At 41.1% G+C, this 26,824-nt stretch overlaps 1 protein-coding gene across 1 annotated transcript in view; it reads left to right on the top strand.

Moving 5' to 3' along the window:
- RELN (reelin) overlaps positions 1-26,824 on the top strand; it is a 297,658-nt gene that overhangs the window by 215,118 nt on the left and 55,716 nt on the right. Inside the window, exons 23-34 of the mRNA XM_050915640.1 lie at positions 2,270-2,407; positions 3,054-3,240; positions 7,007-7,212; positions 10,139-10,310; positions 10,693-10,893; positions 13,032-13,267; positions 15,357-15,514; positions 16,421-16,628; positions 22,222-22,298; positions 23,864-24,022; positions 26,020-26,208; positions 26,434-26,707. Coding sequence (XP_050771597.1) covers positions 2,270-2,407; positions 3,054-3,240; positions 7,007-7,212; positions 10,139-10,310; positions 10,693-10,893; positions 13,032-13,267; positions 15,357-15,514; positions 16,421-16,628; positions 22,222-22,298; positions 23,864-24,022; positions 26,020-26,208; positions 26,434-26,707 — 2,205 coding nt within the window. The remainder of the gene's footprint in view (positions 1-2,269; positions 2,408-3,053; positions 3,241-7,006; positions 7,213-10,138; positions 10,311-10,692; positions 10,894-13,031; positions 13,268-15,356; positions 15,515-16,420; positions 16,629-22,221; positions 22,299-23,863; positions 24,023-26,019; positions 26,209-26,433; positions 26,708-26,824) is intronic.

Genomic DNA, 26,824 nt, shown 5'->3' on the forward strand with positions numbered 1-26,824 from the left:
AAACCTTTCTTTGGTTTCAGTATTGTTATTTTCCTCAGCACACGTGAAAGTTAACACCAGTCATTACCGCTCTTTCCAGAGCACGCAGTCTCTGTCAGGGCTCTCTGCGGTGCTATTGATGTCCTGTAACAAACATGAACACCACCACCGAGGTGATGTGCTGGCTTCAGAGCAGTCCAAAAATAAACAGTAAATAATTGTGGTAAATATTGACTGTCCATTGTGCCTATGCAAGCTTAGGAAGTCCTTCATGTGCAGATTACTGGCATTGTGCACTTTTAATGAATAATTCGTAGCTCTTGTGATGTAACCTATCAATACATTATATCCTGAGGGAGTATTTAATCAGCAGATCCGCCCCTGAAGATTAACTCTGCATGCTGTAAAAATGCTTACAGTATTTGCAATATCAAGCAGATACTTAAAACAGACAACAAGGGTCATTTCAATTAAAATTCAAGCCCTTAGGCAGCTTCACTTGGTTTTTAAAGAAATTCAAAATTGGTATTTTAAAAATTTCTCCAAGCATGTTCCAAACTAATCTTTGTATGCGTCTAGTATGTGACTGGATGGCTAACTGCTCTGCCGTGCTGTCCATTTCAGCCGCACGGGCCTCCTCTATCCGTTTTTTCACTTCCATACATGCAAGCAGGTGGCTCAGCCACCTTTACAATACTAATTTTAATAGGTCTTATTCTACACAAATTTTTGGGGGTGGAGGGAAGGGCTTTTTATCTTAAATTAGAATAACAGCATTATATCCTGTGCCATCATAACGTAGCTACATGGCTCAGAAACAAGCTAGGAAAGAAGCTCCTACTTCTTGTAGGAACCTCCTGCTTCTCATCCTCAGCCTGCCCAGTCAGCCCTTGGTGAGGCACAGGCCTGTCTCAATTTAAAGTCTGATTTTTAATTCTCCGCAGTCAGCCTTGCTTTCCCTGTCCATCCCCTCCACAGCTCTGCGACCCAGCCTCAGTGCCCACATTGCCCCCACCATCCCTTTTTTCCCAGACCCAATATGCAGCCGGCACAGCCCCTTTTCCTCCATCACGATGAAGGATTTCCCATCTCTGTTTGACTTCACATGCAATATATTTTTCTTAATATCATTCTGGCACGAGCATGGAGTGGAGGGTCCCTGCGCCAGCTGGGAGCTGCCACTAGCCAATGCCTGTAACCTGTTGGATGTGCAGAGGTTGGCAGGGCAGCTTGGAAAGGCTCAACGGCGACAAAAATTACTCTTCTCGTGATCCAGTTTCTTCTCCAGCCTTGGTTTTTGAGGGTGATGGATGTCACACTGGGTTTGGCTAGCAGGAGTCACTCAGCATGAAAAATGTCATTGTTGTGTTGGACAATCTCCTAGAGGGCTAACACCAAGCACTTTTTAATAGATAATGTTACCTGACTACTATAATAAAGAAAAATAAAGCTGTTGAAGAGAAACTATTTAGCTAGAAAGGAGAAACTACAGCAAGGTTTTCTTCTTGAAGAATGTTACAAATATCCAGAGCTTAGTTTATATATAAAGTAATCTAATCCAATGATTCCCCACCACAAACCTTGGGTGCTACAGATTTTGAGTAGTTGGCCAAAGGCAAGCTATTTGCAATGTGGAAAAAAATAGGTGCTATGAAACAGGATCTTTGTCAAAAACTTGTGATCGCAATGTCACCAGTGATATGTGAGCAAAATCTAGTTTAGAATCATTCTGACACAAAGAAATTTCTATATCCAATAAAAACCAGTCAACTATTGTTGAATGGAAATAGCTGGTATTCAAAGGGGAGAAATGCTTACACTCAAGAACTTTAATTTAATACAATTTTTTTTATAATAAATATCAGAAGAAACCTTTTTACACAACTTATAGCCTGTTAACTGTGACGAAAAATATAAAAATCAAAGTCACGCCCTAGATCCACCTTTGTAGTTTTGCAACCTGTGACCCTCACAGAATGACACTCAATAAAAATCCGGTAATACTCATTGATAGGTTTATCTTAAAATAATGCACAAAGTCCCTGTAACACCTCTGAAGCCTCCCTCAGAAATGTCATTAATGACTGGAAAGTCCATTATATAGCCCTCTGCAGCAAGTGGCACCATCTAGAAAGTTCACTTCCAAAAATCTGTCTTTGGTTGTGCCAGCCTTTGCAGGCTGGGCTGTGATTGTGATACCAACTTACTTTATTTTTTATAGTTACATTTTATCTTTTTTCCTACAGTTCTGTAAAGAATCACAAATTAAAGCATTGTTATTGGTTTTAAGGTCCAGTGCCACACGTTTCCGCTGGAGTCAGTGCTACTACACAGCCCAAGACGAATGGGCCTTAGACAACATCTACATCGGACAGCAGTGTCCCAACATGTGCAGTGGACACGGCTGGTGCGACCACGGTGTTTGCAGGTATAAAGTATTTGCCAGTTCCTCTTAACAATGGTCTCCTGATACTTCGGGTGTCCTATTATTTTGCAAACTTTTTTTTTTTTCCCCGCTGTTGTTCTTATTTTTAGATTAAACATTAAAAAATAAAAGCACTATGGGGGGTTAGACCACTCAAGCAACATTAACAGCCGGTTGCTCCACACCTCTCTGGCCAGGAACCCATACCCTTGGCAGATCCAGGCATTGGAAGAGCTTTCAGTGGCACAGGACTGCCCTGCTGCAGGTGTCCTGCTGGCCCCTCCAGCCCTTTGCATAGGGATCCCAGGGACCAGCTCAGTGCTGGAGCTGTTTCGCCAGGTCAGAAGGACACCAGGGACCACCTCAGCACTGCTTGGCAGCCGCTGTCAGACCGGGTGCAATACCAAGGGCACAGACTACTGCCTGCCAGCTTCAAACTTTCTGGACACCACAGGGGTTTTTTTTAGAAATAAGCTACAGCTTTTTTCCATTACCTAGTTATTCTAGTTTGTTTCCAGGATCCAAAATTCCAATCCCAGAATGATTTGTTATTTCACATCTAATTTTAAAAGGTCAGTGCACCGCCTTAAGTAATTGTCAGTGTCAAATAAAGTCTTTAAAAGCTTGTTACGTTTACGCTTCCTTCCAGGTGTGACTCAGGGTTTCGGGGTACTGAATGTCAGCCTGAAAATCCCCTTCCTTCGACTGTCATGTCTGATTTTGAGAACCCAGACAGCCTGAAGACAGAGTGGCAGGAAATTATTGGGGGAGAGATCGTCAAGCCTGAAGAAGGCTGTGGGGTCATCTCATCTGGCTCTTCGCTGTACTTCAACAAGGTACTAACGAGGGATGGGAGACTGAGAAAGGCATGTACTGTAGGCTTGAATGGAGCATGATGCGGTTGTATGGCAAAGAAAAGGGAGGTGGCAGAAAGCTGCACGCAGTATAAGAAGTGCATTAAACAGTGCAGCTGTGCTCTGCAGGTAAAAAGCAAAGCAATCAAAAGAGATAGGGAAAGACACGTGCATTATGTATTCAAGAAATACCAGCTGTAATGGAAGGAAGTAAATCGCCAGTGTGCTGGGAAGTGTATACGTTCATACTGTCTTAATTGTGCATTTTCTGTTTTAAGACTCAGTTCTTTCTCAGCATCCAGCAGCTCCCATTTGTTTGTTCTGTACTGTTCTGGGCAAGGGATGGAGAAATGTTGGCTTTCCAGGGGACAAGCAGCTTAATTTGAGGTCACAGGACCAGAACTAGTAAAAAAAACAACCCCTCTGGACTTTTAGAAAGTGGTTAGTGTGTAGGAAGATACTCTTTCGTATAACTTGGATGCTTTGCAGGCAAAAATAATAGAGCAGGAAAGAGATATAGGGAATTCTGCTAATTAATAGCAATTATAACTAAAATAAAAAGAGATCTTTATGACCAGATGTAAGATTATGGGATGTAATCACAGATTTATTTTTTATTGTTGCTCCTCAGGTCTAGTACTGGGTTCTGTTTTGTTCTTAATTGAAAGGAAGAGTATAAATGCAGCTATGTGCTTCTCTTTTAAAGGTTTGATCAAACTGCCACTGCTGTCATGAGAGCCAGATTAGTCCCAGAAGAATAACCCAATATGCAATGCTGTGTAATTCTGTGTTTACCTCATTACAAAAATCTAACCCATCAAATAATTTTCAGCACTCCTACATAGTCTTACATCCAGCTCCCTTGGAAATGCAGCTCTGTGCCGAAAATTTCATAATAGACCAATCAGTATAACTAGCTAATTGTGATAATTGGATTTTTTTATATAATTGTCTTCTCTGTTAGATGTTTTTCCTTCTGGCTCAGTTCCTTATGCCAAGTTTCTCAGAACTAGTTTGCTAAATTAGAATTAACCTGCTATGATCTTTCTTCTGATTTCTGCTAAGGAGGAGTGAAAAACTCATTTAGAAATTCTTGGCTTCTTTCTATTGATCTCTAAGGGTTAGGTTATCATTCATTTCTTGAGTAGTAGCAGTCTGTGTGCCATCAACAGAAGGTGGTTTATTTAATTTCTGTTTAGATCTTTTTCAAGGCATTTAGTGGCCATGCTGGTATATAATAAAAAATAACTTTTATAGTTGACCAACAGTTCTGTATTGTTTTGAGAGCTCATATTCACAGGCTCCATTTCTTTTCATTTGCTCAAATAGCCACTTTTTATTTGAATGTCTAATGTTTACTGCCATAATCAATTACTGCTACGAGAATTAATGTTGGCTTTGTTCTGCCGACCCCCTATCTTTTGTTTTACAACTCTTTTAAATCAATTGTAGGTGTGTTTGCAATACAGAGCTCTTTCAATTAGCCCCTGCAATTCCTCTGAGGTTTTATGTCACTCATGCCCTTTCTCAATTAACCTGGTTCTGTGGTTAACCCTTTGGCAGGCAGAACTGCTGTGGGGTGAAGATACGGAAAACCCACCTGGAATAGTTTTACAGCCAGAGCTTGATCCACTGCAGGTCAATGCTTTGGGTACCCTCAGCCAGCCGGGACACACCTGCCCATGGGGCAGCAAGGGTGTTTGCATCTTTATTATCCGTTACTAGTTTGATTTGATGATGATAATTTCAAATTCCCATGGGTCTCCAAATGAAGCTGTGAAAGCAAACTACCAAGAGATTATCAGCGTCACCTTGGCCAGTATTAGCCATGTGGGGCTGCACCGGGAAGCTCGGGGCTGCACCCAAGGCTGAGCCCATCTCACTCTCATGGCACCATCCAGGAGTGCTTTGCTCAGCTGGAGATAAACCACCAAATAAACCAAAACAGCAGGCATAATTCAAGACCAAATCAATACGACTGTATCCTAAATGAGCTTTTTGAGGGTCAAAGGATTCTTCACAGGTTTTAGTTGTCATCAGTGGTGCAAGCTAACCAAGTTTCAAAAACACAAGCATTCAGCTTCCAGAAATCAGGCTAGCAGTGTGATGTGGCCTATTTGGTAGAGTCTACAAATAAGCTATGGACCCAGGCTGTAACACCAGCAAAGGGAAATGTTCTGAGAAAGAAAGCAATAGACATTTATCTGTGCTGAATTTACCCTGAACTGGGTAGAAAGAGGAAAGAGGTGATGAGTGGAAAAGGATTTAAATTCATCTATCATCTTATTAAAAAACACAGATGATATTTTAAATCTCAGCTCATAAATCTTGTTACTTACGTCCAGCTAGATCATGTCACTTGCTTATTTCAAATTTGTCTGGAAATTTGTCAGAAGGATCATGAATGTACAACTGAGACAGAGAAAAACATAAATATTGCTTAAAACATAGGCATCATTTTATAACTTAGCCCAGGTTTTCCTTTTTGGTACTTTTTTATGCTTGGAGATGGACAGGAACCCATGATTTTGTAGGGAATTAGAAACAGTAGGCATGTTGCCAGTTCTGCTCCATTTTGGGGGACAGTGCCAGGTTGCAGCTACTTTTAATGAATGCAGAAACATGATCCCTGCATCCTCCCTCCAGCTGCACATATTTGGCTTTGCCCTACCTATAAAAGCTTGTGGCAGCACGATGCTGTGCTGGGGCAGGGCTGTGCCAGGTGCGGGGCATGTGGGTCACCTCTGTGGGGACACTGGTCTTGCCCCATGTCCTGCCTCGCCGCAGGCAGCTTCATATCACATATCAGCATCTTGTAGGCTTGTTGATGTCCAAGCCCACAAGCTCAGCCTCAAGCACCAGGGCACAAGGGGAAGATAATTCCAGTTACAATAAAAGGCTCTTAAATCTTAAAGTTTCTTTTTAGTTGAATATGCTCTGTCTTCCTTTTCCAACATGCACAGAGTGACTATGCTGACCACAGTGTAGACATCCAAGAGCTGTTTCCTGCTAGAACTCAAAAACATCCTTGGAAAAGCTGTTCACTAAATTTTATGAGGCTGTTTTTTCTCTCAGCTATGCTTAGGTAAACCTGAAACCAAATCCAGAGGTTTTAGTTGAGAGACTCCTGATTTACAACACTTACTAGGAAAAGAGCACAGTTTTGTGTAGGCACAAATCCTGCTCGGGTGAGGCATGAAGAGAAAATGCCACTCCCTTGTTCTTGTGTAGGAGACGGGCTTCAAGCAACAGGTATTATAGGGGCTATAATGTCAGATGATCGGGTAACCCTATACAGTGCAAGATTTGACTGGGGAAATGAGACTTCAGAAATGTCCTTCTACTGCTTTATGCTTTATCATTAAAAAGCTGAACACTTAAAAATGTAGCCCCGGTTGGTTCCGGATACCCAGCGTCTGCTCTTTGTCTTCTGAAGGTACTTGGGACCTTGAAGGAATGAGACAAAATAGTTGTGTGGAAATTGTGTTGTGAAGTCGCACTGTGTGTTGAAATCTAATAATAAAAATTCTTGTGGGATCATACCAGGGTGATTAAGACATAAAGGATGGCCAAGCAGAATCATTGTCTGAAAGACAAAAAAAAAGTCATGTTAACACAAAATCCCATGTCCTCCGTGTTGTGCAATTTTCTGTGCAATATTCATCTGTGTTGGACTTTAAATATGTCTGTTCATAATGAAGGTGTCATATTTAATATTATTATTGCCCCTCTGATCTTTGTATTGTAGGCTGGAAAAAGACAGTTGGTAAGCTGGGATTTGGACACAACCTGGGTGGATTTTGTCCAGTTTTACATCCAAATAGGAGGAGACAGTTCTTCATGCAATAAACCAGACAGCAGAGAAGAAGGTGTGCTGCTGCAGTACAGCAATAACGGTGGTATCAACTGGCAGCTACTAGCAGAAATGTATTTCTCTGACTTCAGTAAACCCAGGTATAATTTTGGTCTAAATTAAATCCATACTGCATCAGCTCTTTAAAGAAAACTGTTTCTCAATTTATGAAAACATGAATAATAATTTCAAGTTATAATGCTTAAAAGCCATCATTATATGGAAACTTTTCCAGGCTGCCACAGTAAACTCCTGTCACTAGGAAGGAAAAATCTAATGAAAGTGGGCTTCAAAAAAACTGAAGTAAAATATAAAGTTTCCAATCACTCACCTCCCATGTGAAACATGACTAAAATGCTAATATCTGCAAAACATTAGCAAGCAAATACAGAACTTGCCCAAAAGAGGTGTAGAAATCTGCCATTCCCTCTGACTCTGGTTTCAGATCTAACGAATATGTATTAATGTCACATACAGCAAGAACTCCTTTAAAGAAATATTTAAGGAGGAGAAGAAATCATGTTCAGCATTTCAAATTTGCTGTAAGATAGCTTGTCAGTGAAAATTTAAATTGCATTTGTCTGCATAGGTATTAACATTATTTCTACTATCTGTAGTTCATGTCTTTCAATATGTAAATAATTTTATCTTCCCATCTTGTCATTTTGCATTGCAATGAACAACATTTTCAGAAAGACTTCTGTAACTTGGCAAACTATCCTTTTCTAAAGGTGATCTAGGCACTTGGAAGTATAAAACCATTGAACTTGTTTAGAATAGAATAGAATAGAACAGAACAGAACAGAATAGACTAGACTGTTTCAGCTGGAAGAGACCTACAACGATCATGTAGTCCCACTGCCTGACCAATTCAGGGCTGACCATAAGTTAAAGCATGTTGTTAAGGGCATTGTTCAAATGCCTCTTAAACACTGACAGGCTTGGGGAATCAACCAGCTCTCTAGGAAGCCTGTTGCAGTGTTTGACCACCCTCTTGGTAAAGAAATGCTTCCTAATGTCCAGTCTAAACCTCCCCTGGCACAGCTTTGAACCATTCCCATGTGTCCTATCACTGGATACCAGGGAGAAGAGATCAGCACCTCCCTCTCCACTTCCCCTCCTCAGGAAGCTGTAGAGAGCAACGAGGTCGCCCCTCAGCCTCCTTCTCTCCAAACCAGACAAGCCCAAAGTCCTTAGCTGCTCCTCATAGGACATTCGTTCCAGCCCTTTCACCAGCTTTGTTGCCCTCCTCTGGACACATTCGAGTAACCTGACATCCTTCTTAACTTGTGGGTCCTAGAACTGCACACAGTACTCAAGGTGAGGCCACACCAACACTGAATACAGCAGGACAGTCACCTCTTTTGACCATCTGGTTATGCTGTGTTTGATGCACCCCAGGATGCGGTTTGCTCTCTTGGCTGCCAGGGCACACTGCTGACTCATATTGAGCCTGCTCTCGACCAGAACCCCCAGACCCCTTTCTGCAGGGCTGCTCTCCAGCCACTCCTCTCCCAGCTTATACTTGTGCCTGGCGTTACTCTGTCCTAGGTGCAGAATCTGGCATTTCGACTCAAATTTCATCCCATTAATCATAGCCCAATGCTCCAATCTGTCTAGATCCTTCTGCAAGGGATCTTGTCCCTCAAGAGAGTCAACAGCACCTCTCAGTTTGGTATCATCAGCAAACTTGCTAATGGTGCATTCAACTCCTGCATCCAGATCGTTGATAAATGTATTGAACAGGACTGGCCCTAGAATTGAACACTGAGGAACACCACTGGTGACCGGTCGCCAGCCAGATGTAGCCCCATTCACTACAACCCTTTGAGCTCTGCCCACCATGAACCCGCTCATCCCACAGTTGGACAACTTGTCCATAAGGATGCTGTGTGGGACAGTATCAAAAGCCTTACTAAAATCCAGAAAAACTACATCCACCGCCTTCCCTTCATCCACTAGGCGGGTGGTTTAGCCTCTACTTTGTCAAAATTACAGGACACATCCAACAAATGAGCTACATACTGAAACCTTCATCACTGGACTATCTAATACATTATTTTTAGACAAAACATTTGCCCCTCTGAGTAGCCAAGAGTGATGGTCCTTTCTGAATATAGCTATGCATATTTATTTTTCTGCTGCTTCAAATGCGGTCCAGATCTTATTTTCCAATTCCTTATTTTCCAACACATAAATCTAGGAATCCTCTGGAAAAGAAGGTTCCCAGTAGCCCTGAACAATTCCTCCACCTCCCTCTGCCTAACCAGCAAGTGAAGCAGGGTCTGCGGTACAAAATAACATGTGGTATAAAGAAAGACTACCGAAAGGAATATATGTATAAATGCATATATGTAAGGTGTCTGAAATAGGACTGAACAAGTAACTAATTATTGTACTTTTTAACATAAGTATCATTAAGTTTGAAACTTTAACTTTTATTTAACATCATTTTTGTAAGGTGTTTCCTAAGCTGAACATAAAGCAAACTATCTGAGAAGACTGAAAGTTCTTTTATGAAGATCCATATAGGAGGGCTGAAATATTTTTATCCACAGCAGAAAACTCTGCTACATAATCTATTGCATTGTAATAGAAGGATGCTTTTGTCTACAAATAGGCCTAACCAGCAGAAGAGAATGAGAAATGGATTTTGCCAGCATATTTCACTATTACTTCCTGGCACCAGAAGAACATTAAGACTTGCTGAACATGGATCAGCTGAACAGTTTCATTCAAAGCTGAAGAGTTCAAATCAGTTCCTTATTATGCTAGGCAATATAGTGATAGAGAGTAAAAAATAGCCATTGTCTTAAAGAGTTTACGTTCTCCATAGACAAGAAGGACAAAGAAGGCTTCTTGATATGCAGTGTATAAATAGGTATCCAGATACGTAGAAGATTTCTGAGGACTTCTACATGTAAGATAGATACTGGCTTTCCTGCCTCTTTTCCCTGTTCAGTGGTATTTCTCCTGTTTCTCTACAAACTGTGTTCCCTAAAGTTCTGCTGAATTTCTGTTCTTCAGATTTGTCTATCTGGAGCTGCCAGCTGCAGCCAAGACGCCTTGCACCAGGTTTCGCTGGTGGCAGCCCGTGTTTTCAGGGGAAGGGTACGATCAGTGGGCCATTGATGACATCATCATTTTGTCAGAGAAGCAGAAGCACATCATTCCCGTTGTTAATCCCACTTTACCACAGGTAATAAGCAAGAGCAGACTGTGGGCATCCCCACAAAACAGGAACCATCCTCTCTGTTAGTAGACTTTTCTTTGAATAAAATTTTCTTTGAAAATACTGAGTGCATTTAAAGAAACAGCTGTAGTGTTTGCAGCTGTGTCTCTCTGTGTGGGAATAACCTGGGTCTTATCACAAAACCATCAGGCTCCTAATCTTTGTGACAGAGCATGTAATTATGTATCTCCTCAAAAAGTCAAGACGGAAATTCTGGAAATTACAATTTTTTGAAAATGACAGAAAATACAAATTGCAAAATTTGAAAGTTGATCATTTGGGGAATTATTCTGAAGTCACACTGCAAGGTGGTAGTACTTGTTGTTGCTTTCGTTTTCATTTCTAACAGAACTTTTATGAAAAGCCAGCATTTGATTACCCTATGAACCAGCTGAGCGTATGGTTAATGTTGGCCAACGAAGGGATGACCAAAAATGAAAGTTTCTGCTCTGCCACCCCCTCCGCCATGCTCTTTGGTAAATCAGATGGAGACCGGTTTGCAGTGACTCGAGATTTAACTCTGAAGCCTGGATACGTCCTGCAGTTCAAGGTATTCCTTAAACATAAATCCCTGCAGAACGTCAGTAAAACTGCCCTTAGTCAATACTTGCAAGATGTCACTGGGGCCACAGTTCAAAACAAGGTGATGAATTATACCACTGCGTAAAAAAGATGTGAAGAGCAGAAGTATGAATTCATAGAGCATAAAATATCATGCTGCTTTCTAAAAGGATAGCTAAAACCTTGGTGCAGGAGAGGTTTTTTAGCCCTCTGGAGAAGTTTTAAGGCTTGTTGTTCTTCAACACTTTTCAGAAGTGGGTTGAAGTGACTGTCATTACATTTGAGTCAGTACTAGGAAATGCTACCGCACTGTCAAGGGAAAAAAGGATTTATCCCATCTGGGGCTCTGTAACTACAAAAGCTCCAATGTGGTTTGCGTACATTTTTTATGTTTTAAACTATTTAAGGACTTACAAGCTGCTCTGTACTCCAGTGTGGGTTTTTCATATAATTTACTTTTATTGTGTCAATGAATATAGGCTCCAATTAGCATTCTTTTCTTTAAAGGGCTTACAAAAATTTCAGTGGTCTGACAATACATCAGAATATGGGCTCCAAAGAAAGTGTATTTGCTTTGACAAGCTCTTGTTTCTGAACCCTAATCAAAATTTTATTGAGTTTATAATGAAATCCCATTGGTGAATTCTGGAGGTTGGTTGCAATGCAATTTTAATGAGCTCACCACAAATACATGGTCCTTACATAATTGGTGGATACAGACACTGAATAATTTACAAGTGGAATTATTAAAGACATCAGATGTTTACAGGCAGCTTTTCAAATATAATTCCCACAGTTCTATAAATAGGAAAGTTCGTTAGAAATAATGGGATTTGTAAAATAATCTTATTTCATCTAAAAGTTATGCTAATGAAATGCTATACAAACTGAGGGATTGCAGTACAATTTCTGAGTATTGCTTGTAGTTTTATACTTCAAACTGTCTAAAACCCAAAAATATTTCAATATATAAATACCAGTTAGCCCGGAAAAGATGCTATTTGCCTCTTCACCACTTTCCTCTATTTCAGTGACTAAGTCTCCATTCTGTAGGTTTGATGATCAAGAGCATTTCAAAAATTGTTTAGTCTAAAAAAGCAATACTTAAAAATATTTCATACACCTTCCACCGCTGAAACACTTAGCAATGTAACATAAATATATAAAACATAAACAACATGTATCAGAGAACAGTGAGTTCTTCTTTATAAAGTCTATTATTTAAGGCCTGAATTCATACTCCTCTCTTTTTTGGAAAGCTTTTAAACTGGCCTGCACATAAATGTGTTAGTCCTATTTGCGTGCTTTAATTTTAAACATATGGTTAAATGCTTTCCTGAGTTTGTGAAATTTCCATTTTAAATAGCTGCCTAGAATAATTTTGCATTGATAAACTCGAAGACAGTAATTTGTCGAAATTATTTTATTTTACATGAAAGATTTTGTTTTACATTTTACATTCTACAGCTCAAGTAGAATTTCTGCAATAAAATAATGAAAACTAATATTTTTCTGATAGCTTGAAAAATGAAACTGAAAACTTCAAATCAGCAGTTAATTTTTATCTTGGTTACATTCTCATTTCACATTTTAATATGCATTTTGCTACTTCATCCGCTTTTGCTCTGTTCTGGGGGCCCAGACTGCAGCGCCAACTCCCAGACATCATTCCTGCGAGGCCAATGAGTGGGCTGTGGTCAGGGCTCGCAGCCCAGGGCAGGGGGGACCTGGGAGTCAGGCCGATCCTCTGGGCACATTGGGTGGACTGCAGACGGGATGGGTGTCAGAGGACACAGCTCTTCCCAGTCCTCCTGGGCATGTAGGCGCCTGCACAGAGTTTGCTGTTTGTGGCCTGCTATGCACCAGGACCTTTGAAAAGTTCTTTGCACATTTCGGTGTGCTGAACCCAGCAACCTTAATGAAGGGATAGTGGGAATTTTTACTGAAAAATGTCACATACGTGTAGGAAACAGACTCCATCCATCAGTCACTGCCAGCAGGGTTCAAAGCAAGTATTCAGAGTGCTAAGCCTCCCAAATCAAAAAGTCAAAGGTGCTTTGCAGCCAATAAATGCCAATAACAGCGCAGGTTTCTTCAGCTTGTATCTGATGCTCTGCTTTTTTGCAGCTGAACATTGGTTGCACCAACCAGTACAGCAGCTCTGCTCCCGTTCTGCTTCAGTACTCACATGACGCTGGGCTGTTCTGGTCACTTGTGAAGGAGGGCTGCTACCCTGCATCTCCGGGCACAAAAGGATGCGAGGGAAGCTCCCGGGAGCTGAGCGAGCCAACCGTGTATCACACGGGAGACTTCGAGGACTGGACAAGAATTACTATTGTTATCCCCAGGTCGCTTGCAGCCAGGTACTGTACATTGCAAACCAGTGATGCCAGTGGTACCCGCGAATTAGCTGCCTCTTCTTTGATGCTACATTAGGAAAAAGTTGCAAGCTGTGAATAAAAGCAGTGTTAAAAATGGGCAGATCTGGGAAAAATATACTGTGCTCTCCAAAACAGGGAGAAGCTTTCCATTGCAAAGGTGTCAGAATGGTTTATAAAATTAAATTACAAAGCAACAAGGAACCCAGAACATTTTAATTTGACATCAGTCTCTTCATCATGGTGCTGTCTGTCTTTACGCATATCAGTTCGGTCAGAGGCACCAGCAACACAGTGATAAGTCACTTGAATCAAATAAGCTGTTTGAACAGGATTAATTTTACAGTTACCACTGGACAAAGAAATCCTAGAAGGGTATTTGAGCTGCTGTGTAATGTGCTGTGTCATTGAAGGCGGCCGTGACAGCCAAAGTCAAAGGAGGGAGGAATGATAGGTGTGCTTATCTGCAAGCATGACCTCAGCATCGGGTTAATACAGATGAGGAAACATCAGACAGTGGAAGATGCAAATAAGCCTTGAAATCAGGAGGCTTTTCTCAATCTTACTTGGATTTGGCTGAAGTTTCTTGCTCCCCTTGCTTGCTGTCTTGCCCTGTCAGTAAATCACCCCGGTCTGATTTGCTGCCAGCACAGCCAGGAGCCATCCCCCGTGCCCCTGGCCATGCCCTCACCGCCTCCTGCCTTTCTCCCCCCAGACAGCTTCTCTAGTGCTGCCCCTGGGTTTCAGTCCCATCCTCCTCCCGCAGGCTCCTCATCCCGAAGCCCCGGCACAGATTTTGAGTATGTGGCATATTGTGTAGCAGGGGAGCCGGTGCCTTTGCCGCAAGGAGTTGAAATAGCAGCGTGTACCATAACAAGTTTGTCTTTTCTTCAGTAATTAGCCAATAAAAGCAGGTGCCAAATTGCACAGATCTGACACCAGCTGATTTGATTTACCCAAAACAAGCAGTGCAGAATCAATAGCAGCAATCTGTTTGGCATTATGTTCAGTAATGTGATCAGGAATAAGAAGCTCATGCTAATACATTAAAAATGTAAGTATTGTGAGTGCGATGAGGGTCTTGGCGTGTTGAAAACTGAATTTGTTGTGGGTCACTTTGGAAATCATTGTTCATGGGTTATCCGGAGAGCATCCCATTTCATCAGTTGGTACAGAGCACTAGCATGATGATCACCTACCTACTAAATCCCAGTGCGTAGCAGGAAAAAAGCAATAGATTTATTATATTTTAGGCAGACTAACAAGGAGGCTCTTAGTTAATCCATTGGATTGGCAAAGAGATTTTAAATATGTTCCCCTCTCTGGAGCTGCTATAAAATGATTCTGCTAAAAGTTAAAGACTGAAAATTAATAACCAAAATATTTTTTCTTCAATAAATTTCCTATGCAGTGGATCAGCTGGAGTAACTTAGTGTAGGCTCACTGAAGTCCCTGGAGCAGTTTCAGTTTACAAGTTAAGGATTAGATCACGGTTTTCCAGGAACTTCATGTTGTCTTCCAAGAATAAAAACTTAGTATTTCTGTCCCCATGTCCTGTAGGACACATTATTTGCCATTATTTTTAGAAAGTGGATGATTTTTCTTGTATCCAACTTACTTGAAGTTTTTTTTACTCAAAATTATACAATCCCATAATAAACTCTGCATGACTGCCATTACTGAGTTCCTTTCATAAGTACTGTAAGAAATGGAGTTCTGGGATTTTAATATGTAATTAGCAGTTCAGGTTGAACTGAGTAGTGAAAGGCATCTTCAGAGTCACATCTAATCATTCACTCTTGTTGATAAAACCATGTATCTGTTCTTTGCATCACACTGGTGGATACAGGCCAGAGAAACAGAAGTCAAAATACATCCAAAAATATCTGGAAAAAATATCCTTAAGTGAAGTTGCACAAAATGTAGGATGTCAGAAATATTTTCCAGGCATCCATTTGCATCTTATTTGCAAATGGCTAATTTAGGAAAAGCTCCTTTTAACCTTAAACAAGGAGCAGTAGATATTGAAGCTGGGAATAGTAATACTGTGCCCTTCATCCTTGTTTCTCTACAGTAAGACTCGATTCCGCTGGATCCAGGAGAGCAGCTCCCACAAGAGTGTGCCTCCTTTCGGCTTAGACGGCGTTTACATTTCTGAGCCTTGCCCCAACTACTGCAACGGTCACGGGGACTGCGTCTCGGGGGTCTGCTTCTGTGACCTGGGCTACACAGGTAAGACAACCCTTTTTAGGTGGGACTACAGTAAGCATTGGCTGGGTTAAAGCTGTAAATCTAGCATCTTGTTTTTTCTCTCCGATATTCCAGAAAAATATATGATGACATAAATTTCATGGGCTGCCAGCAAGAATCTTTTCATTTTGTTAAATAAAATTCAGCACAGGCAAAACAGAGTGGCTGAAGGCAGTGGACACTGGTCATGTTTCTGGCAACCACAATCTTTGAACATCACCATCTGTATGAATGAGAAGGGACTAGTGATAAAAGAGAAAACAAAATAAAATATTATCAACTAAAAAGTCTGCTTAAAAGCCTTTGGATCATCTTCAAAAGAATTGCTGCTGGTTTTGAGTCCCCTGGCCATCAGATGGCATGGGACCAGGAGGGAACATATGTTCTGACAGGCCCTTCTGTGGAAAATTCTGCTCACTTGTGGTTTCAGGGGCTTTTACGCCGAAATACAAAAAAAAAAAAAAAAAAAAAACCCAATGGAAAAAAAACAGTGATTGACACAACCAGTTGCACGCTGCACTTTTTTCAACCCTCTGTACCGACAAAGCAATAAGCTAACATCTTTTGTTCAATTTGTTTAAAACAAAATAAAAGGATAATATTTTTCTGTTTATATAAAATGCCTTATCAACATAAAGCATGGCTGTTTTTCACCTAGTGAAATAAGCCTTCTTAAAGTTTAGAGGAAGAGGGTTTACTCTGCCTACAAAAATTTGTAAAGCGGGTTTAAAAAGGTACAATCCTGTCGTCAGGGCATTTTCTCAGAAAAACCCAGCACTTCCTCATATCTGGACGCAACAGAACTGTCTGCCAATGTACTGTATCTGACCTCTACTCTGTTCAGCACAGTTTCACTGAAGTGCCTCCCATATATTTTTTTTCTTCAAGCATCGCACGGAACCTGTGTGTCTAATGTGCCTAATCACAGTGAGATGTTCGACAGGTTTGAGAGGAAGCTCAGCCCTCTCTGGTACAAGATAACAGGAGGTCAGGTTGGGACAGGCTGTGGCGTGCTCAGCGACGGAAAATCTCTGTACTTCAATGGACCTGGCAAAAGGGAGGCGAGGACTGTTCCCCTGGACACCACAAATATCAGGTCAATCCTCAGTGCTGCTTCTCACAATTGTCTGTGTATTCATGTTGTCTCGTCTCTGCTATTACAAGTGTAGATGTAAGAAGGTGGGAAATGTTTTTCTGGTAATCACAACCTGTACAAGAAATCTTAAAGGTAGAGAAATTACTTTTTTGTTCATTCTGGTGTACTATTTCCTTTTCTTGAGAGAGAATACTTGGGTTAGAAACAGTGGAATAGCAGCATAAAAAAAATATGAACTCTTTATCCTTCCGAGAAGATGGTTTGCATTGTATTCTAGATGGACAGACAGAAGACGTGGTCTTGAGACTGCACAAAACCTAAGACTCTGCCCATAGCTGGACAGAAAACTCCCTTTCCCCCGACTGCGTTGAATTGCAGGCATGGCGATGGCATAGCAATGAGCTGTTGTTTACTTCCCAGATGTTGTGAAATAGTCCACTTGTCAGAAGTGTAAAAAAACCGAATGTGAATTGTTTCTGTGTAGCCAAGAGCCAACCTCTCTCCCTGCTACCACTGAATCCTGCTCCACTGGTAGCAATTATCCTTTTTCTCTCAAATTGTCTAATTGATTAATGTAATTAGGATAAACAAAGGGCTGTTAATTCTAACCATTATTTAGCCTGGAGTTTGCTGCTGCTTTGTCCACTATCATAAGGGATCACACACCTCAAACCTTACCCACCCTACAATTACATCAGTTAGCTTAATAAAAGATATTTCTCCTGACAAATACTGCTCCAAGAGTAAGTAGTGCCACGATTTACTGCATTATTTAATTTGTAGGATCACTCAGCAAAGATTGGCCACAAGTTACTGCTACCACTCTCCAGCTCAGGCAAGTGGTGCTCCTTAGGGCAGTATGGGTGCTGCGGGTTTGGGGACATCCTTAGCTGCTCCCTGGCACCGAGCAGCACAGCACCAGCTGCCTTTCCTCTGTCCCCTGAGTGTCTGACAAATTCTCCTCTGACAAATACGTAAATTATTTATATAATTATGTAAATTACTTAATAATTTAATTAACTAATTGTTTGACAAATATGCTTTGGACAAGTACATGTACCTGTACTGGAACTCTGGGAAGATCTGAGTGCTTCTCTTCTGTTCCACCATCTTTTTAAATCTCATGTTACTAATCCTGTGAAGCATAATATTGGAAGTAACCACATCATCAAGAAGTCTATAATCAAACACTATTTTTGAGTTATTCCTTCTTTCCTGGAGAAATCTTTCTATAAAAGAAAAGGCTTTTCTTTAGCTTTAAGATTACTTTGAAACACCTTTTAATGCCAGATACTCATATTTATAGCTTTCCATTTTTATAGAGTTGAAACCATTTCAAAAGCCAGAAGAAGTTTTAAAATACTGAGCAATGCTCTTTCTTGACTTTTTTAATCTATCACCACTTCTGTTTTGCATGAGAACATGGTCATCTGGTGTCTTAAAACTGCCCCAAGAAGATAAATGGCCAGAGGGACACCTGGTAAGAGCAACTAAGATCCCTCTTCTGAGCACATGCTCACCATGTGAGCTGCTCTCCTGCTGCAACTGATCATTTTGTCAAAATAAATCAGCACTTAATTTTTTTTATAAGCATCACAGTGAGCAGTTTAACTTCCTTGAACAATTCAAGCTTGAAGCCACATCGCTGGGCTGGTTGCTAGACAGAACAAACACACTGGTCATCTCAAACACAAATGGGACTAACATCAACTTTTTGGTTTCTTCAGCCACGTGTGTGCTCAAGGGTGGTATCCACCTCATGCTGCTTGACCAGAACATGGACTCCTTAGACTACAGCAATTACCTCAGGCTGCTTTTATGTTCAGAGGAGAGAACAGCTGCTTCAAAAGGGCAATGCAACTCATCCTAAAATAGAGTCTAGCAAGGGCCAGTGCTTTGTCTCCTGGAAGCATGCATTTTTTTCATTAATTTTACGGCAATCTGGGTTGGCCATGTAAAACTTAGACATCCAGCTTCAGACACCTTGCTTAGAACAGGTGCGTCCCACTTTAATGTTTGAGACCATCTGTAACATTAGTCTTTTTTTACTAGAAGCAAAGGCAGACTAAGTTTGTGAGAGTGTGAGGGGTTAACTGAAAGACCCATACCCTAAAAAGAAAATAATTCCTCAGCCTAGAATTTTTTTGCCATTATTGGAGCTAAAATTAATGTCACTTGAAAGAGGAGATTAGAGGGAAGCACTTTTTCCCATTTTGGTATTACTTTCTGCATTCAATAATGCCTTGCATAGAATTCGGTTATCTTATTAGGGGTCATCTTAGCCCCTGCACAGCTATCTTTTATTTTTGTGTGGGTTTTTTGGTTGGGGGGGTTTGGTGACTGAGTAAACAGCAGGAAAATATGCCTTGAAAGACATACCATTAGATATGTGGATTGAGGGTTGTGAATAGGAAGGCTGAAACTCCTGCAGTAGATTTTTAAGCTTCTTATTTTTCAGGTTAATAGTGTTTTCCCAGACCTTTTAAGATCTTGTTTCATTAAATCAGGCATGGAAGAGCAAAAAAATTGAAAAATATTGCAAGACATTAAAGTTTTATTTTCATTCTGAATTCCTGCAGATCTACCTATGCATATTCCCTATCATCTTGCTTCAGTTACAGCTTTTTTAATGTAAAGTGTAAATTTTATGTAAGGAATGTAAAGAATTTTTGTTCTTTTTTGTAAGAAGGACAAAGACCCTTTTCCCCTTCACCCTTCTCTTCCCAGAGGAGCAGGGTCCATGGGGGCTCGGTGCTCCCAGTTTGCTTTGCTTCAAAGGGGTTGAGATTTGTCAGCCCGAGGTGCGTGGTGCTGCTCAGGGGAGCAGCCCAACAGGGCACTGCCAAACTCAGGTGTCATGCTAAGAGCATTTAAAACTAAAGCTTGCTCCCTGAAGCCAATGATCATAAACAAGCACTCGATGTTTAGCATATACATTAAGTGCCATCATGATCTTAGCTTTGTTTGTCCTATTGTCTCCTTATTCCTTTATATGATTGACTACACTTTTTTCACAGCCATTAGGAGAATGTTCCATAGCACTAAGAGAGCTGTAAGTGTCAAAATTCATTTCAGCCAGACCATTTTTTGCCTTACACTTCAGAACCCCCTGGAGTCTCTCCATCCCTTCCCTTTTGCATGGCCCAATGCGCCAAAGGCACAATTTCACCAGCAGTATTTCCATCCTCCTGACTGACAATACAATACCTGAATGCATTTTGGTTACTGATGAGCTACTGCCTCCCATTTTGACAGCCTATCCCTTATGACACTCTTCACTATCTGTTCAGTGAGAGCATTTGTACACAGTGCCTACCTGGCAGCTAGATAAAAACCATGGACTATATATACTTTTTTTCCAAGCAGTGACATCTGGCTTGTTAGCTGACTTGGCTCCTGTCTGCATTACAGACTCCGTTGCTAATGACTATGCAACCATCCCAGAGAGCTGTTCTGGGTCAAACACTTACAGATCAGATGGGCTGATTCATCCTTCTGCAGAAAGGGGTTTTTTGTCTTTTGTTTTTGCTTTTTACCGATCTTTACATTTGGCAAGCATAAAAGAGTATTTCATCACAGGACTGTAAATCTTTTCACCTCTGAGACCACTGTCTAGTGTTTTATTGCCTGAATACTGTCTCAGACAAAAGAGCTGCAGCAAACAATAGGACCTACCTGGCTAAATAGTGTAATACTGTGAGCCTGTCTGTTCTTGAGCTATCTATGGGGTTATATTATGAATGAGACTGATGAGTATATTCTGGCTTGTCCTAGTCCCTATGGATATACAAAACATCTCAGACAGGAGATACCGATTTGAATAACAGAACTGGAGTGTGGTTGGGTTTAGAATCAGAATAGGATCGAGACATTGTCTATGTAGCAGTGGGTGAGGGAAATTAGAGTCCTATATGGATCAACCTGGCTCTGCCTGTAGTGCTGTGGCTTGTCTGTGATTTTACCAATGTCACTACAAATTAGGACCAAATCCCCTAAAGCAAAAAGAGTTATCCTTGTGGGGAATTATTTGAATGACAAATCAAGCCTTGTTTCTTCACACAGAGACACAAATTCACTTCAAAATTAGCATTTAAAATAAAGAAGTTATCTACAAGCAGTAGAACTAATGAAGCCTGGTTTCCTTTAGATTTGTGTTCTTTTTTCCCCCAAAACCCCCGTTTGGCAATAACCCCTCCTCACCCTATGTGCTCCACGAGGACACCTCCAGCACAAGGGACAAGCAGTTGCTTCCCAAAAGCATCACATCAGCGAGTACTCCAATAGTCATAACACAACAGGCAGGCATCATCCTAAGTGAAAAACTGGCTAGGAAACAAGGAGAATGGCATCGCCAACTTTCAGCATGCAAAAGCTCGTTGTGGGGACGAGTCCAGGTTCCCTGCTCTGTTCAGGCGCTGTTTCGGGCATGCAATGCAGATAACCTGTGAAGAAGGCATAGATGAGGGGGCGATGGCATTCTCAGTCATCTCAATGTTCTTTATACTAGTTATGACCAGATAAGACTCAGATGGATGTTGGAGACACGCAATGAAATTGAGTGAGTTAGCAGCAGGACGTTAATTGAAATGAATTGCTGTTATGTAGCAAAATAGTGTGCATCTAAGAGGAAATGTAAACTACTCTGATACCACAGAGTCACAATTAAAGTATCAATTCAGCAAGGATACCAGGGCATCACTGCAGATTGGGAAAAAAAATTAACAATATTTTGGAGCACAAGGACGGGATAATTATTAATTCAAATATAGCTAAATAGGGATGTTCCAGGCTAATCCAAAGTTCTGTCAATAAAACCAGCAACACTGTCTCAAAGGGATGCTGCAGCTTTAGAAGGGTTGCAGAAAATGGTTATGGGAAAAATCGAGGACATGGAAAAACTTTCATGCAGAGAGACAGATGAAAAGGTTGCCATGGTTTACAGTAGAAAGGAATAAGAGAAGGTAGGGAAGTGATAAAAGCACTGACTACAGGGAAGGTTGCAAGAAAGGCAGATCAGGAACATTTTTTTCCCCATCTCATGATGTGAGAACAAGAGGATATTCAATGAAATAAAAATTTATAGGTTCAAAATCAAAGGGTCTACTTCACAAAATGTCCCATGAACATTTTTCACTGAAAATTGTTTACATCAAGAATTTAAGGACCAAAAAGGGATTGGTGGTTTAGTGAGGATATAATAATTTTATTAAAACTCTAATATTGTATTTTAAAGCTTAAATAAATTTCCAGTTACAAGAGGTCAAGGTAAGATCTGATGTAAGGAGCAGATTTGCCTGCTTTGGAGATTTTGCATCTTTGTGTGAAAGAAGGAACTGCTAAATTCTGCTGCTCAGTCCAACAATACATTTATTAGGCACAGGATCAATAAACCACATCACCTTTTTCTGTCTTAGGTCCTCCACCGTTTACTATGGCCATGCTTGATTTCACTGGGAACATTACCTGATCAATAAGTCTGGAATAATGACCTAACTGAAAATACCACATTAGTTAAGAGAGGAGAGTTATCCTGACTGATCTTGTGCTACCAGAACATAATTACACTTCTCTTCTACTCTGATTTTTTTAACAGGCTAGTTCAATTTTATATACAAATTGGAAGCAAGGCTGTTGGTAACTCCTGCAACAGACCAAGAGCCAGGAATGAAGGTAAAGCCCCTTTTCTTTATAATAAGCTTTTTGTATTTTGGGTCTTCTACAATGTTTTTGCCTTTTACTGCCTTTACAAAATCAAAAAGATTGTTTTATTTTTAACATAAATCAATTACCTCTTCAGTTTTCATAAATGGTGCAGAAAACTATTTACTTTTGTTCCACATTTGTATTTTTACTTATTTCCACCAAACCTAACGGTGATCTATCAGTAGGAGTAGCTGTTGGAGCCATGATGGTTTAAGACAGACAGCATTTACAAGACGAGGTGTAATAGCTTTTATTAGACTACTTGATAGTGTTGGAAAACAGGTAAATTTACAAGTACACAGGGGAAAACAGGTAAATTTACAAGTACACAGGACTTTCTTCAGGTCTGAAATAAAAGGAATAAAATTCAAGTTCAGGATAAAGTGGGAAACCTCCATTTCTGACCTGAAGAAGAGTTATGTGCCTGAAAACTTGTTCAGCTTCTCAACTACACCAGTGGGTCTAATAAAAGATTGCCTTCCAACTCAAGCTCATGCATGATTTACCTGTAATTACCTGCAAAATTATAAAGCTGCAGCTGAAAATATATTTAGTCTAAAGAAATTCATCTCTCCCAGCTGTCTCCTCTCTTACTTTACCCACATGCTTAGAGTTATTGGGGCGGGGGGCTGATATTTGTGTTTGGGAAGGGTCAGCAGAGTTTTGGGAGCAGATTCCCCATGTAAAGTGGTCTAGTTGCATGAAGGCAGACCGCTGGCATCTGGTAGATGAGAAAACTTCATTTTCCTCTCAGTATAAATCATTTAACATCAGTGGACTGTTTCCTGATGTATGGCATTTACATTGATACTTACAACTGTCATCTTTCAGCACAGATTACACTGAGGGTTTGATTCTCCTCTCATTTGCACTAGTATAAGACGCAAGAAAATCCGTTATCTTTGAACAAACTTCAGTATAAAAGAGTTCTAAGAGACGAAATATACATAAGTGCTTCTTTCTTGTATTATCCCTTTTGATGAGCTCATAAGTGACTTCACAATTCTGCTATGTCCTAGTATTTGTCATACTGTGTGTTAGATATGAAGACTATCTTAAATTATCTAAATATTACGATGATTAACTTTTAAGGATGCTGCGAGCTTGCATAGGTAGCATGAGCATTGTGAACTGCCCATATTGGGAGCCCAGCTATCAGAATTACAACTTAGTGTCCCACACAGACTGCAAGGATACCCGACATGAAATAAATACTGACTATAAGAAGAAAGTCCCATTATTCCTATCATTTCTGTGGTACAATCATTAGTTTCACTGAGGCTGTAAAAGATTTGATCCTTTGAGTTTGGTGAAGACAAGCAGGATAACACGTGGCAGCTGGTGAGCCCAAGCCACTTTTGCAGTAGGACTTCGTCCACAAAATGCTCCTTGACCGGAAGATGCCAAAAGGGTAGGGGAGATGCCAAAAGTCATGTGCACTGGACGGGGGTTGGCAGCTCCTGAATACAGGCTGAAGAATTGCCCCCCTTTGCTCTGTACAGACTTACTGCCTTTCTTATTTTTAAATATAGGGCTTGTTGTTCAATACACAAACGACAATGGGATCACCTGGCATTTGCTGCGAGAGCTGGACTTCATGTCGTACCTGGAACCCCAGGTTGTTTCGATAGACTTACCTCGGGAGGCCAAAACCCCCGCCACCGCTTTCCGCTGGTGGCAGCCACAACACGGTAAGCAATGGCATCCTAAAAATTCATTAAGCAGCTTTACACAACCCACATGTCAATGCTTCTCAGTATGGACGTGTTCTGCAGAAACCTCAGCTTACGAAAAATACAGTATGGTGGACAGTTGGGTGCCGTAAGAGCATATTTAGGCTTTCCTCAGTCACACTGCAGACATGATTTTCTTTTATAGCACCAAGCGGAATAGTGGGCTAAGAGTAAAATTGTTTAAGAGCTAAGTTTAAACCAAAGATGCTGAGAGATAACAGAGGGGAGGGGAAAAGAATATTACACAGAAAAGCCTAAATAAGATTAGAGGATTTACCTGAGTATAGAGTGACCTGGGATGCAAAACGGCTTGCTTACACATGTTATCTCATTTTTTCTCTGTTTTGGAAGAGGAGGCATAACTTGGCCTTGAATCTGCCTACCTGGTGGCTCCCATCTCAATATTTTAATATCTCCACACTCCAAAACAGGACCCCCATCCCTTGCTATTTCTGGTATCCCAGCGTCCTGCTCCCCTGCCTTCTGCTGCACCTCCAAAGCCCACTCAGCCACTTCCCACATCCTCAGCTGAAAGTAAAACCCTGGTGCTGACTGATACCTACAGCCACTGTGAGAGCTCCCACCTTGCATGAGGGCACGTTACCACCATTAAAAGTGTCCTGATTAAGTGTCTCGCCTTTGTGCAAGGCAGCAGCTCCTGGATCCCTGCAGGAAATACAAGGTGATATTCAGAAATATAGCAAAGTACATTTTAACAGCAATTCCCTGGGGAGAAAAGCACACAGCTTACATTCAGGCAATTATGGTATGCAGCTTCGTCGATATCATTTATCATTTTGATGGCTGTTTTTTATTCGTACATTTTCTTACAATGTATGTGCTGGAGTTAATTGTCCTCACTAGGCAAGAGAGTAGACCAGGCAAGAGGGATGTGATTTAGTTAAGAAGCCAGTTCATTTGGTAAAAATGCTGAGCAGCAACTGGTGCACCACAGACCATCGTTCTGCCCCAATTGTTTGCACTGGTGAGTGGTGTGATGTCAGACCTGTTGCTCCCTACCTGTGTCCTGCCCATGGCCGCTTGCTCTGGGGGCACCTGGATGACATCTGTCCCTGCCGAGAGCAGTCACTCTAAGACTACCTGACGGCAGTCCTGTGGCTTGCAGTAAGAGGGAGAGTTTATGTCTGGAGGTTGAAATACCACCTTCCATACCAGCACCCATAGGTGACAACCACTCATTACAGATACTAGCTCCTTCGTAGACTGTCCTCTGTCTGCCATAACTCAGTGCAGAGTGCCCCTATCAGCCCTGACCCACGTTCCTCATAGGGGCAAGACAAAAGTCCTGGCAGATAGCTGCGAGCTCACAATTTATTGTCAAGACTTTCCTTCTTCTTCCGTGAGGGCAGTGATTGTACAGTAAGATGGCATTTTCAGCATGCCAGTACAAAGGTGAATTGAAATGAAGGGCTGGAGAAATGGGCTGGAGATGATGGTGAACTGAGATGCCTGTAGGCTGGATAGGAAGAGAAGAGAGGTTTCCAGGAAGGAGAAGGTGAAGAGCACTTCTATGAATATCATCTATATCAAGAGCCTTCAGCATTTTCTTTTGTGTACTATCCTATTCCATACAAAAGGTACTTTGGGAACTAGATAGAGGCCTTTCTGATTTAGCTGTGGGGAATGGCAGGAAGATTGTGACACATAAAATGAAAATCCCCAATCTAGGGGCTCAGGGAGTGTCTCATTCAAACACAGGGAGAGCGTATGATGACAAAGGCACTGAAGCTTGAGAAATGAAGAGGGAAATACCTGTGTTTATCCAAAATAGAAACATACTCTAGAGTCCAGGTTCATCCTTGAGCAAAGTTTTAGTCTTGTTTAACAGTGCTCGGTCTACCTCACTGAGCACTGCTCACTGGGTGAATGCAGGATATGGGCATAAAAAATAACTTACAGGGACTCCACTAACTTGCCCGTTCTGCTTTTTACAGGGAAGCATTCAGCTCAGTGGGCTTTGGACGATGTCCTTATAGGAATGAATGACAGCTCTCAGACTGGCTTCCAGGATAAATTTGATGGAACTGTGGATTTACAAGCAAGCTGGTACAGAATACAAGGAGGTCAAGTAGACATCGACTGCCTGTCTATGGATACAGCTCTGATGTTCAGTGAAAACATTGGTATGTGTCACGAAACGTTGCTACATTTGTATGAGTCTATTTTATAAATTATTTATGGGTCAAGTTTTTACAAGATAGGAGGTATAGACAAATTCAGGTACATAGTAATCTGCAGAAAGGAGAAGGCTGAAAAAAGGTGAAAATACAGATAACAAATTTCATTTACAGTACTGAAAGCATACGCATAAGGTATACTTTTTTTGATGTTTTTCTCTCTTTTCTTAGGAAAACCTCGTTATGCCGAGACTTGGGACTTCCATGTATCAGCCTCCACTTTCTTGCAGTTTGAGCTGAGCATGGGTTGTAGCAAGCCATACAGCAATTCCCATAGCATTCACCTGCAGTATTCTTTAAACAACGGGAGAGACTGGCACCTGGTGACAGAGGAGTGCGTCCCTCCAACAATCGGCTGTCAGCACTACACCGAGAGCTCCATCTACACTTCAGAAAGATTCCAAAACTGGAAGAGAATTACGGTCTACCTCCCACCCTCAACCAAGTGAGCACTGATCTTCTGGCTGCTTAGCACGATATAGGTTTTGCTGATCTAATTTGAGCAAACATCCCCCAGCTTGGGAATTTTCTGCATGTCCTTTAAATTATTAAATGTGTGTTG

Source organism: Gymnogyps californianus, chromosome 1 (genome assembly GCF_018139145.2).
Source record: "Gymnogyps californianus isolate 813 chromosome 1, ASM1813914v2, whole genome shotgun sequence".
Classification (NCBI taxonomy): Eukaryota; Metazoa; Chordata; class Aves; order Accipitriformes; family Cathartidae; genus Gymnogyps; species Gymnogyps californianus.